The 13,768-nt window shown below is 34.7% G+C and overlaps 1 protein-coding gene across 2 annotated transcripts in view; it reads right to left on the minus strand.

Annotated features, from left to right (window-relative positions):
- LOC100265473 (protein TIC 40, chloroplastic) overlaps window positions 1–12,619 on the minus strand; it is a 29,320-nt gene extending 16,701 nt beyond the window's left edge. The window contains exons 1-5 of one of the 2 annotated variants that reach the window (XM_010667060.3): window positions 12,255–12,619; window positions 11,350–11,461; window positions 11,120–11,177; window positions 10,996–11,013; window positions 1,789–2,089 (exon numbers count right to left, since the gene is read on the minus strand). In XM_010667060.3, coding sequence (XP_010665362.1) covers window positions 1,789–2,089; window positions 10,996–11,013; window positions 11,120–11,177; window positions 11,350–11,461; window positions 12,255–12,429 — 664 coding nt within the window. In that variant the 5' untranslated portion in view covers window positions 12,430–12,619. Of the gene's footprint in view, window positions 1–1,788; window positions 2,090–10,995; window positions 11,014–11,119; window positions 11,178–11,349; window positions 11,465–12,254 lie in introns of both variants that reach the window. The other variant, XM_002282538.5, reaches the window with a different exon arrangement.
- Window positions 12,620–13,768: the final 1,149 nt, after the last annotated feature.

Below are 13,768 nucleotides of genomic sequence, written 5' to 3' on the forward strand. Positions count from 1 at the left end.
TTACTCAAGCAAACAGCCCTCCAATTTAGAAAGAGATACAGGGGAACTGACTTAAAATTTAGCACTACTTAATCACTGAAGTATTTGCTAAGCAGCTTAGAGGAAAGAACAAGAAGTATTGATATACTGTATTGCTAAAATCTGAATTCTCACAGATCCAAGAATAAAACAGCTCAGCATAATCTTCGCAGATTAGGTATTTTGCATGCAAACAAAATCACTACAGTGAAAATTTTGACTGAGCATATTAGAATCATCCATGAAAATTTTGAAAAATATGTTGAAGGAAAGAACTATGAAGTGGCTTCCAAACATAGACTTGACAGGATATGAGGTTAGGGGCTATGTTTGGGCCGTCTCAACCAAGGCCTTAATGAACCCGCAGAAAGTTCAGGAATAAGTTTCCCCAGGATTTAAGCTTTCTAGGCATATCTCAAACTTGTAGCTTTCTGATCTTCCAGTGACTTACCAAACAGCACTTGTTGAGTAAAAAGGTGGTGAGCTTGAGTGCAAATTATTCCACACACCCAAAAAGAAGAAAAGGAAAACAAAATACCCATCATCTCTGACTGAGCTTCTAAACAAGGCGAGCAAATTGACAAGAATTTAAAGTTCTCAACCAAGAGGATATGAATAAAAACCCAAAGAAAACAGAACTCCCAAGTAGAATCCACTCTCTAAGACAAAAATTGGGTTCCAAATTAGCCAAACTTTTTTTTTTCCTGATAGGTAAATGCCCATAATATATTAATAAAGCACCATAAAGGCACCACCAAAGTACACAGGAGGCATACAACGATCACCACAAAGCATGAAAAAGGGACAAGGGAAACGAAAATACTCCCTCCCTCAACAAGAACCCAACCAATCAATGAAGTCGTGATCATAAGCCTTCTATATGTCCAGCATACACAACACCCCGGAATTATTGCATTTTAGCATTGAATCAATTGCCTTATTGGCTATAAGCATCATGTCTAATATTTGCCTTCCCTCCACAAAGGCATTTTAGAATTTGGAAGCCACTTTGCTCACCACCTTTTTAAGCCTATTTGCCAACACTTTAGCCAATAACTTATAAAGGCTACTCACCAAACTTATAGGCCTAAAATTTTTAAGATCCTCTCTGCCCCCAATTTCTTAGGAATTAAAGCTAAGAAAGTTGCATTGATGTCTTTTGCAAATCTTCCCTTAGAACCCAATAGAGCAATTCTCAAATGAGATCCAAAACTCCCCAATCAAATAGGTAATCACCATGGCCTATGGGAAAATGGGCCCATTAGAAGTGTCACTTCCCACAAGAAAAAGGACTCCATCCCATAGCTCCTTGTTTCAAGGCAAGGACCTCAGTGAAACAAGAAGGTTCAACACCTGCTCTTAGGGGACAAATAATATGCAGACTGACATTGCAATCTCTACAAATGCCTCTAATCCCATAGGTTTACAATTAACCAATGGAAAACCATCAACACTTAGCTTGACAACCAAAACCAGTAGGGACATCCGCTCAACCAAGAGAGGAAGAAAGCAGTATTGGACACATAATATGCCAACCAAAAGTATAAGTGCTATTTCAGCTTCTTATATAGTCATAGATAACAAATAATAACAGCAGCTAAAAAGATGCCCAAAAAAAAACAAAACAAACGGAGAGGGCTTCAAAAGGTAGGAAAGAAGGAAATGGTGAATGCAGAAAAGGTCACCCAAAATTGTAGTGACTATTCCCCACATTTTATATAGGTAAAAGGCAACAGACAATGACGTTAGTAAAGAGAGATCTTTTTATACCATATTTGTTTTGTTCATTCTTCTTTTCAATGTCATCTTTGACATCTGTAGCTGGTGGCGTCTCTACTTTGGTTGCAGGTACATCTACAGTAACCATGGATTGAGCTGCAACTGTAGAAGGTGAGGTAGTTGGCCCTGATGGTGAGGTTGTTGGCCCTGAATGTGAGGTGCTCGGCCCTGATGGTGGGGGCATTGGAAATGGAAAAGGCGATCCTGGTGAAAAAGTAGTAGTATTGAATTGGTTATTTTGTGAATCCATCTGGCCCATCAAAGTCTTGAAAGCTTGTTGCATTGCATATTTCTGAAAGAAAATTCAAACAATAATTTTCAATGACAATAAAAATTAATGGAAATGAGTTATGAAAAAGGCACATTCTATAGCATAATATACACTGAATTGTAGCCAGAATGACTAACAGAGGAAATTGAAATGTGTGTTTGTGGATTTAACGAATCATTTAGCTATACAATAAGCTTAAAACATTCAAATTAAAATAAAAAAATAAAAAAGAATGCACTAAAACCGAAAAACCATAAAAGAAAAAAAAAATGTCTCACATTAATAAACTTACCAAGCCTTGCAAAACTAAGAGTGTAGCAGCACTAGTTGTTTGGCCATTTAGTGCCTTTGTATAGAATATTATACTTTTGTGCGCCTTTTTGTTAGGTTGTGGTTTTTGATCTTTTCGAATATTTTTCACATTAAATCTGTGTCGTAATCTTATCCACTCCATATATTCTTTTATTAATACCCACGTGTTTTATCTTGGCTTAAGAAATTTAAACTATTTTATCGAGTAGATTAGTTGAGAATTTGAGTTGAAATTTGATCATTTAATCTTTGAGATGGTTTGATATAATTTCCAGTTTGGTTTTTAGAAGTAAAAGATATTTGAATGTGTGATTTGATAGTTGGAAGTTGACGTAAATCTTGATTAGGGAGTGTTGTTGCATTTGTATGCGAATTGCATTGATTAACTTGGTGGGAGAGTGTTAGTCCATCCATTCCTGCAAATGATTTGGATGTAAATCTAGATTATGGAGTGTTGTTTCATTTGTATGTGAATTGCATTGATTTGATTGTTGGGAGAGTGTTGGTCCATCCATTCCTACATGTGATTTGGCTTGCTTTTTGAAAAGAATTGGAAGAGAGAAATAAAACAGTGAAAAATTCTAAGGAGCGATAACCATTCTTAGGGAAGTCATACGAAATTGATTTAAAAACACCTATTCCTCCCACCCCACCCTTCCTTCTAGGTGATATCCATGGTTGAGATTTATCTACAACTGGTACCAAAGCCAAGTCTTATAGCAAAAATCATTTTTCAGCCCTTGAATCTCAAATCTAGAACCTCATCAAGAGGGTGCTTCTATTGACAAACTACCTTATTTAACTAGCAAAAACTATTCTCGTTTGAAAGTGAGAATGCAATATTTTCTGAAAATGCAAGTAAAAAAGTTTGGAACACTGTTGAATTTGGTTACTCTCCTCCCAATGTGTTGGAGAAGGTAGACCAACAAACGAGATCAAGCCTAAACTAAAATGGAATGGAAGTGAAAATAAAGCTAGTGAGACAATTAAGAGTCATGTATTCCATCTTAAATGCTATTAGCATGGATGAATTCCTGAGGATAGCAACATGCACTTTGGCTATGGAGGCATAGGATATCTTCCAAATAACTCATTGAGGAATCAATGCCATTAAAGTGTCTAAACTTCAAATGTTCACCTCTAGATTTGAGACCATTACGATGGATGTACATGGGACTTTGTGATTTTCATGTTAAGTTAATGAACATTATTAATTCTAGATTTAATCTTGGTGAACCCATCCTAAACTCTAAAGTGGTAAGAAAAAATCATGAAATCTTTCCCATAGAGACTTAGAGTAAAAGTGACCACCATTCAAGAGTCCAAGAATGTGGATTCCTCACAAATAAATGAACTTGTAGGACCTCTCCAAACTTTTGAAATGACACTTAGATCACTAAGGAAATGAATTGAATACCATTAAAGAAGAGTCCCTAGATTCCAAAGCTGAAGGTGATGAGAGAATGTCAAATGAGGAGCTTGCAATTGCTAGAAAAATCATGAATTATATGAAATTATGAAATTTAGGAGATAAGAATAAATCCAAAGAAGATGCTTAAAAATGGAAAAAATTTATGGGAAAATCAAATGGAAAAGATAAAAAGAAAGACCAAAGCATCAAAAAGGAGTTTGAGATTGAATGCTTCAAATGTGGGGAAAAGGGGCACATTACCACCAAATTCCCCTCAAAGAAAAAAGGTAAGAAGGTCATGCAAGTCATATGAAGTGACTTAGAATCATGTTAATTAACTTCACAACCTTTGTGGCGGGTGTCATTGAAGAACCACCCATAACAAGGGTAGAACTATCAAATTTTATTCTAGCCCTTGGTGACTCAAGGTTCATCGTAACGGATCTTCTAGCCTTTTCTCTTCTAGCTCTAATACCATATTAAGAAAGAAGAAGATAGAGAAAGTATTATTATTTATTTTTATTGATGATGATGAATATTTATATACAAATACATTTGAGTATTACTATACTTCAAATTTTATCTCCTACTTTAATTCAAACCAATAATAGACTTCTACTGTAATTCAAATTCTATCTCCTACTCTAATTCAAACCAATAATAGACTTTAATTCAAATTCTATATTCTACTCTAATTCAAGCTAATAATAAATAGATAAATATTGATAGTTAAATTAAGGATAAACAACATTCCTAGATTCTCGACAAAAGATTTGAAAGGCATTGGCGTCCTTTCCTCTTTGTGTGAGTGAGTCCTAGCTTCTCCACACATTCATCTCCATTGGCTTTGTTCAATGTTAAGGCTACCAGAATTCTCAATAGCCAACAAACCTCCAACATCCTCTACATTTGGTTCCCTTCAACCCCAGTCCCCATCAGCTATAGGTATCATCATCATGTGTCTTCATTTGGTTCCCTCTAAAGTCATTCATTTTCTCCAACTACAGTCTCTCCAATCGTCGTTATTGCTCCAACAATGCCTTCATCTTTGATCAGTCCCATTCTCTCCACCTCAGGCCATTTTTTGTTTGTTTTCAAACTTTCGATTGAGAGCATCCTCATAATAGAACACTTATGAGGTTTCTTCTTGCAATGGAGTATTTTTGTTTTGGTCACAAGGTCCTTAAGGATCTCAGTTCTTGGTCCATGCTTCCCAAACATCATGGTGGTAAGGCTCCTCTAAGCAAACCAAGTTCAAGATCACATAATGGAGGTCAAGATGAAAATGTTCCTAATGATCCTCTTCCTACTCTTACCATTCCTAAAGGTCTGACAAAATCATCCATAGATAGCATCCCATTCTTTATTTTGCCTACTAAAATTTGTAGAGATAGGTACACTAAGTTCTATAGATACCGCTCAGTCGTACTTGAGAGGCAGCTTCACCTAGATTCCTTTCGAACACCCATGTCCTAACTCTATTTGAGGGAGTTTAGCTAGTTAGCTCTTGCCTCCTTTAAGACTCCCTATACTTAGATAGTGCATTTGTTTCATTCTAATATCATTGAATTTGATAAGGATGAAACCCTTCTTAAATCAAACATTTTCAACACAATGGTTGAGCAACTCCAAAAGTGGTAGTAAAGGTATTAGGTATTCCCCCAAGCAGATGCACTTACTATGTCTAAAATTGAAGCAAATGGAGTATCATTGTATAGACCTTTGGGGTAAGGTGCACAAATAGTTGGATTCTATTGCTCCAACAAGTAATATTTCTCATCCGACTTAGGTATTAGCTACATTCTTCATGTATTTGATTTATCCCTCATCTCATAGGGTTGATAATTGTTGTTGTGGCTGCATCCTCTCATCACGTATCCTGCATCAGGACACTATTGACTAGCCACCTACATTGTTGATGAGATAATTTATATTGGAGATCCCTCAGTCACCAAGAAAGAAGTCCTTCCTTATGGAATTCTCATTATCAAAATTTGCCAAATATATCGTTCCTTAATCCAATGGGCCCTATCAACACCTCATCTTGGAGTCATAGCAAGGGGCAAATTGATTATGTCATACATCCTAGCAAGAAAGCTTGTCATCCAAGGGCTAATGGCGTCGATGTTGATGCTCATCTTGGTTTAGATCTTGACGTCCTTGATAAGTTAATGACATGGTTTTATGCCTTGCAAACTCAAATTTCTACACACTCAGCTCTCATGCTTGAGTAGTTCACCAAACCGCATACGCACATGAGCAAAGCCTTTTCTCTAATTAATGGTTAGATATCATGCTATATAGACTAACTATGGTCCCTAGAGGAGTACATTCATCAGTACATTCCCTTATGTTCGCTTTATTTTGGATGGTTGAATACCTACACTTTACATTTCTCTTCAACATTTTTTTTTTGGGTTTATTACACGTTACCCTCACAACCTATAGCGTATTTTGCATATTGCCCCTCAAGTTTAAAATCAAGCAATGTACCTCAAATCCTTTATAATTGTATACAATGTGCATTTTTTGAAAGACGAAGTTAATTTTTTTAACAAAAAGGCATGTGCTCTCCATGTGACTGAGGGCAAAATGGTCAATATTTTGGGTTTATTACACTTTACCCCCCAACATATAGTGTGTTTTGCACATTGCCCCTTTGAGTTTCAAAATTGAGCAATAAACCCTTTATCCTTTATAATTGTATGCAATGTGCATTTTTCGAGAGGCGACGCCATTTTTATTTTTATTTTTTTATTTTATTTTTTTTTGCGGAAAGGCTTGTGCTCTCTGCATGACTGAGGGCAAAAGGGTCGATTTTTTAAAAAACCCTAACCAGCCTTTTCTTCTTCTTCTTCTTTTTCTTCTCTCCACTCTTTCTCCTTCCTATTTCCACTCTGGTCAATGCTAGATAAGCATTTGAACATCTGTTTTTCACCTATCAAAAGATACCCACCAAGGAAAAGTTTTGGTTTTGTTAAAAAATTTGCAGAATTGTGTGATGTGGTTCTTCTAGATTCTTGATTTGGGTTTTTTTCAAAAAGTTATGTTTTTTTGGATCTTTGGTTGTGATCGGAGGTAATCATACTGAATTAAAGTGTTTTTTTCCTCTTTTAATTCTATCTTTTGGAGGGTTTGGAGCTTTGACATTGAAGTTGGATTTTCAACTCCTTATAGCCATAAACCCAATTATGTTGAATTGTGGGAGCTATCGGTTTGAATAAAATGGAATTTGGGTTTGAAATTTGGGTTTTTTGTTGTTTTCATCACATCCTTCCTCAAAGCCCATCTCTGAATACTTATCCTAGTTAGGTTTCAAGGCTGAAATTTCAAGAGATGTAGTCATTGACTAAGGGAGGAGAGAGAAAGAGTGAAAAGAAAGGAAGAAGAATGAAGGAAGAAAAGGGCAGGCTGGTTAGGGTTTTATAAATTGACCATTTTGCTCTCGATCACGTGGAGAGCACATGCCTTTCTGTAAAAAAAAAAAAAAAAAATAACGTCGTCTCTCAAAAAATGCACATTGCATACAATCATAAAAGATAGAGGGTACATTGCTCAATTTTGAAACTTAATGGGGCAATGTACAAAACACACTATATGTTAGGGGTAAAGTGTAATAAACCCAAAAAATTGACCATTTTGCACTTAGTTACGTGGAGAACACATGCCTTTTTGTTAAAAAAATGAACATCGCCTCTCAAAAAATGCACATTGCATGCAATTATAGAGGATGGGGTGTACATTACTTGATTTTAAACTTGATGTAGTAATGTTCAAAGCACACTATAGGTTGGGGTGGGGGGGTTTGGAAGTCTAATAAACCCTTTTTTTTTATAGGTAATCACACAGAAAAAAATATATTAAGAGAAAAGGGAACCTAAAGGTCAACCAAAAGCATACAAGGAGTATACAAGAGACGTCTAAAGGCAAGAACAAAAAGAAGAGGGGATACAAAAAAACTCACCAACCCTCATCTAGAACCCAACCATTCAAAAAAGTTGATTAAAGGTAAAGGTCCTACTTTTATACATAACTTAGACCAAGACCAAAGATTACATACAAAAGAATATTTCATCCTTTGAATCGAGAGATCCTCATTTTCAAAAGCTATCATGTTTCTTTCCTTCCAAACCGACCAAAATAAACAAAGAGGAACTTTCATCCAAGGCTTTCTACATTTCTTGCCCACAAAGGATTCATGCCAACCTAGGAGTGTATCTCTAGCCAAAAGTAGAAGGACCCACATCACACCAAACAACGCAAAAACAAGCTCCCACAAAACCCTAGCCTTGGAACAATTGATAAGAATGTGATTAATTGAATCCTCTTCGACACAGCAAAGGAAACATCTGTTAGCTATGGACCACCCCCTCCTTTTGAGTTGATCTAGGGTTACATTTCTCTTCTACATGCTTCGAGTATTTACAATTGGCTAGCTTTTTTTTGTTATTTACTAGCTTCTGAGTATCACAACCCCTTATAGCTTTTTGGTTATATTTTGGACAACTTGTTCAATCATCTATATCCAACATGTTCTTTTGATCCATGATTTATTTTCTTTTGAATGCTTTATATTAACATTGGAAGTTTCTACATCTTCTATTCAAGGGGGAGAAATGAATCTAGATTTAATGGAAAATTTATTTTGTATCAAACTAGAGGTATTTTGTTGGTTCATAGAAGTACCAACCTAGTCAAAGATAAAATATATATATATATAATAAGAATTTTAATAGATTCAGTGCAAGATGTCAAAAGATGATTGAAAATAAAGACAAATCATTACAATGTGCTTGTTCCTAAAAATATTTTATGTCTAGGGGTCCTAGAAAATTTAGAACTCTAATTTGTTTCAATTTGAAGAATAGGAGTAGTGTGGCTAGAAATCTAGTATTTTGTTTTAGGAATAGCTGTAGTAAATTTTTGGATGAAAGCAGACATCTTGATAGAGACAAAAAAACAATTAATTAAATTAAAATGAATCTGAAGCAATTATTTTTGAAGTAATAGAAAGAAAAGAAAAAACTAAAAAGGGAGAGCTAGATTCAAAAAGAGGATTCCTCACTTGTTTCTCTCATTCAAAACCAAGCATGAGGATTCCTCACTTGTTTCTCTCATTCAAAACCAGGCATGATACTTTCATCTTGCATGGCTCCTAAGTGATAAAAGAAAAAGATGGATTCTTCTTTCCTTTTTTATTACCTTCCTCACATATACATGAGACCGAATCCATTCGATTTCTAAAAAGGACTACTGATCCTAACTTTTTGAGTAATCCCTCATCAATGGTTGTGAATGACTGATTTTTTCAAATTTTTTTTTCACATTGGATATAGATGATTGAACAAGTTGCCCAAAATAGAACCAAAAAGCTATAAAGGGTTGTGACACCAAGAAGCTATCTAGTAATCAAAAGAAGTTAAACAAAAGTAAATGTTCATAGTATGTAGAAGATAGAGTCTCCACAAAATATAAAGCGTGCATCCAACCAGCCAAACTAAAAGGAATCTAGGGAATATGTCGATGATTGAACTCCTCAAGAGACTAGAGTTGGTCCATATAGCACATTTGACCATCAATCAAAGAAACACATTTGTCCATGTTCATACGAAGCCCCTTGAATTGCTCAAACATGAGAGTCAACTATGCAAAAATTTGTGTCTCTAAGGCATCAAACCATCCCGTCAATTGATCAAGGGCGTCAACACCTAAACTAGGATGAGTGCTAACAACATCATTAGCCCTTAGACGAGAAACTTCCTTTCTAGGACATATGGCACCATCAATCTGCCCCCTACTATGACTCTAAGATGAGGTATTAACAAGGCTCATTGGATTAAGGGGTGATGCATTACATGGAAATGCTATCCAAGCCCTTTGGTAAACAAACTTCCATAGGGAAGGACTTCTTTTGTGGAGATTAAGGGATCTCTTATATAAATCATCTCATTCACAATGCAAGCAGCTGGGTCAATAAGGTCTTGATGTAGAATATGTGATAAGGGGATATAGCCACAATGACAAATATGAGCCTTATGGGATGACGGACAAATAGAATACATCAGGAACATAGCTAAGATCTAAGTCAAATGAGAAATACCACTTGTAGGAACCATAGAATCCAACTATCCACGCATCTCACCCCAAAGATCAACCATAATTTTATCCAACTTCCAACATAGCAAACACATCTAGTAGGGCAATGCCTAATACCTCAACTACCACTTCTAGAGTCACGTAGACCACATCTATGGAACCATCTTGAAGGATCTTAGATATTTCATCATATCTAGAAATATCTATGGAACCTAAGACAATGTGAAGTGATTAATCTACTTGTCTTACTGCCACATAAAAAAACATACAGAAAAAGGACCCCTAACCAATGCCTATAAATTAGGGAACTCTTAACCCATGTTGGGGTGTGGCAATGTTGCTCTTAACCCCAAGGAAAGGATAACCAAATGACGACAATATTGAATGTCATAAAAAGTTTGACTTATTCTCGTTGATTGGTTTTTGGATGAGATAATCAAAATTTGAACATAGAATTGGTATCAAAGTCAAAGGTCATAAGTTCAAGTCACGGGAGCATCACATTAGAGGAGGCATTATTTGGTTGCAACAATGTTGCTCTTAAGCCTAAGGTTACATTGTTGAAACCCTTATGGAGTTGAGAGTCTGCTCAAAAGCAAAGCTTTTTAATATAATCACATTAGCTCTTAGTTCTGCTTATAGCAACATTTTGGTTAAGCTAATTGAGCACTCCAAGGTGTTAAGTCTCTAAAGTGCCTTACAGATTTTTAGGGGTAATCATGGTCCACAACACTAGGTATAAAAGGAAAGTTTGATGCTGGTAGAGAACAAATTAATGTCATCCACCACTAATTTTCTGATAATACTGTTTTCATATTTCCCGAATGAAAGACAAATTAACTAATGTTATGCTCATGCTTCAAGACTTTGGATTGACATCTACATTAGAAGTAAAATCGATATAACATCCTGTAAGAAGTTGAAACAGAAACATTGTGTTCTGTGGGATGCCTAAAGGAACACTAGGTTATATGAAATTATGAACTAACTAATAGAAGAATAATGATCTTTATCACCAAGTCCTCATGGTACTAGAACAAAAAGTATCACTAAAAATTAATAACTCACATAAGCATATGTGCATACCTCCGAAGAAAGTAACACTCACCTTTAAGTTTGAGGCCACCTGTCATGTAATTCAAATTGTCAAAAACAAAGACAAAAGTAAAAAGAGCAAATTAAATTGCATGCTATTGTTGAACAAAGAGCATGTAAGTGACACTTATTCTCACCCATGAAAAGAGTGCCGAGAGCCCAACACCAACTCCAATCCAAAAGAGAGGTGACCCTCTAGAAAAATAATGAAAAGTTCACAAAACATATCAATATCAATGAAGAAGTGCCTAAAAGGTCATCAAATGAAGGAAAAAGAAAAAAAAAAAAAAAAGGAAAGGAAAAAAAAGTATCTTAAGTTTTCCTCACACAAACGAAATAAAAGAGAATAGGTGTAGAGGAAAATTACATGTTTGACGATGGGGGCGGTGGTGAAAATTGTGGGTTAACACCAACCGAAGAAGTTCCTTGGCTACTTGAAGAAATGCTTGCAAAACATTCTGTCCCTAGCTTCGTCTCTACTACTGTGAAAGAAGATGTAACAGAAAAAATGGCATTATAGATCAATCAGTAAATTTATCACAAAATAGGAGCAACCATTCATCTGCACAAAAAAGACAATGAAAAGCCATGCTGAATGCTACTAATCAACAAATTTTCAAGTTCAACAACACAGAGAAAAATCTCTCACCCATGCACCAATCCATTTAATTGAATCATGGACTAATCACATTAGCCAGGTAGATAGCTCACATCATCTAAATCTCATTGTAATCTTTCTCATTAATCACAGATTATTTGCAACCTCACAGTTGGGCAATCAGAAAATTTTCAATTCAATTAATAAGTAATAGCTTTAGCATGTGCACTAAAGACAGCTAAACCCATGATTAGATATGATCACTAACACAATATACAATAACCAGAAGCACAAATATCAATCAATAAGTAAACAAAATCTTCAATTTTAGACCAAAAAAATCAAAAACAAAAATCCCCTAAGGAAACTGGTGTGCAAAAAAAAACAAAAAAAGCTAAACCCATGATCACATATGACTACACTAACCAGAAATACAAAATATAAATAAATAAAATCTTCGAAGAAGACAATCCCAGAAAATAAAATAAAATAAAATAAATAAAAATAAAAATACCAAAATCCTTTTCTTTTAAAAGAAAAATAATAAATAAATAAACATAAAATATTTTTTTTTAAAAAAAATGAAAAGAAAAGGGCTGCTGGAATATAACCCACAACATAATCTGAGATCAAGAAACAATCAAATAAAATCCCAAAAAAGGAGGGGAAATTACCATGTCTGGGGGTTCTTGGGGAGGCTCCAGATTGGGAAGCAGCAATAAATTTTCTGGGTTTCCTGAAGAGAAGGGGGAGGGAAAAGGAAGAGTGTGCGCATGAGATGTGTCTAGGGTTGCTTGGAGAGTGACCCAATACCAGTTTTGGGGAAGAAACTAGGGTTAGGCTATCCATATTTTCTATTATCGGAGACAGATAGAACAGAACAGAAGAAGAGGAGAAGGTGAACCACTGAATTGTTCTTGGTACTGCCGCTGTTCAGGCAGCTCTGAGTTCACAGCGAAAGTGTCTTGCGAGAACTCACCATCTTCTGAAGGATAATTGGAAATCTCGTGTATTACAACTCATACCCAAACTTTTTAGGAAACATGTGTTTTGATGTGGTAATTTGGTAAATATATATTTTTTGGAACCAATTTTATAAAATCTGAAAATTAGCTTTTAATGTGAAAAATTATATCTTTTTTATATACTCTAAGCCGATTGCATTTTTTGTACCAATATTACCCTTTTTTTCCCTTTTTTTATTGAGGAAAAAAATAATATTTTGAATCATTTTTTATCATTTATGGAAATGAATCTTTTCCTTTTAAAAAATAGGGAAAATGAAATAATGTTAATAAAAAAACCGTATGATGGAAATGGAATGTTAAGCTAAAATTTAGTTTGGAAAACAAATGTATTGAATACATTTATTTTTAATTTTTTTAATTAACTTATATATATTTTTTAAGATATTATTTTTAATTGGATATAACTAGGGATGGCAACGGGGCGGGTTCGGGGCGGGGCGCCCCCCTCCCAACCTCGCCCTATTTATTTAAAGCAACTCTCATCCCCGTCCCATTTAAAAAATTAAACGGGGCAGGGCGGGGGTGGGCGGGTATGCTACATTCCCATACCCGCCCCGTTTAACTTTTTATTTAATTTTAATTTTAATTTTTTTTAAATTACTTTTAAATTTTTTTAATTATATTAAAATAAATATATTTTATAAATAATTAAATTATTATATTTTTTATAACTTATTTTATTAAAAATAATTTATTATTATCTATATATTAAAAATAATAAAATAAAAATTAAATTAAATTAATTTTAAATTTTAAATTAATTTTAATTTTAATTTTATATATAATCGGGACGGGGCGGGGCGGGGCAATACCCGAACCCGCCCCGGGTTTCAAAAAAAATCCCAAACCCGTCCCATACCCGTTTAGGAAAATAATATCCCGCCCCATTAGGGGCGGGGCGGGTACCCCAAACGACCCGCCCCATTGCCATCCCTAGATATGACATTATTATACCATGTTGATTATTTTTTATAGAAATAATAAAAAAAAATGAAAATATGTTATTGAATGTTGGATAATTTATTAAATAAAAAAAATAGTATATCTTAATATTTCATTTAAAAAGTTTAAAAACTCTTACTTTTAGCTGCTCCTATAAAAAAATGATAATTTTTATCATAAAATAGAGATTTATCTTATATTCTTTAAAACTCTTTTTT

This window comes from Vitis vinifera, chromosome 18 (genome assembly GCF_030704535.1).
Source record: "Vitis vinifera cultivar Pinot Noir 40024 chromosome 18, ASM3070453v1".
In the NCBI taxonomy this organism is placed as follows: domain Eukaryota; kingdom Viridiplantae; phylum Streptophyta; class Magnoliopsida; order Vitales; family Vitaceae; genus Vitis; species Vitis vinifera.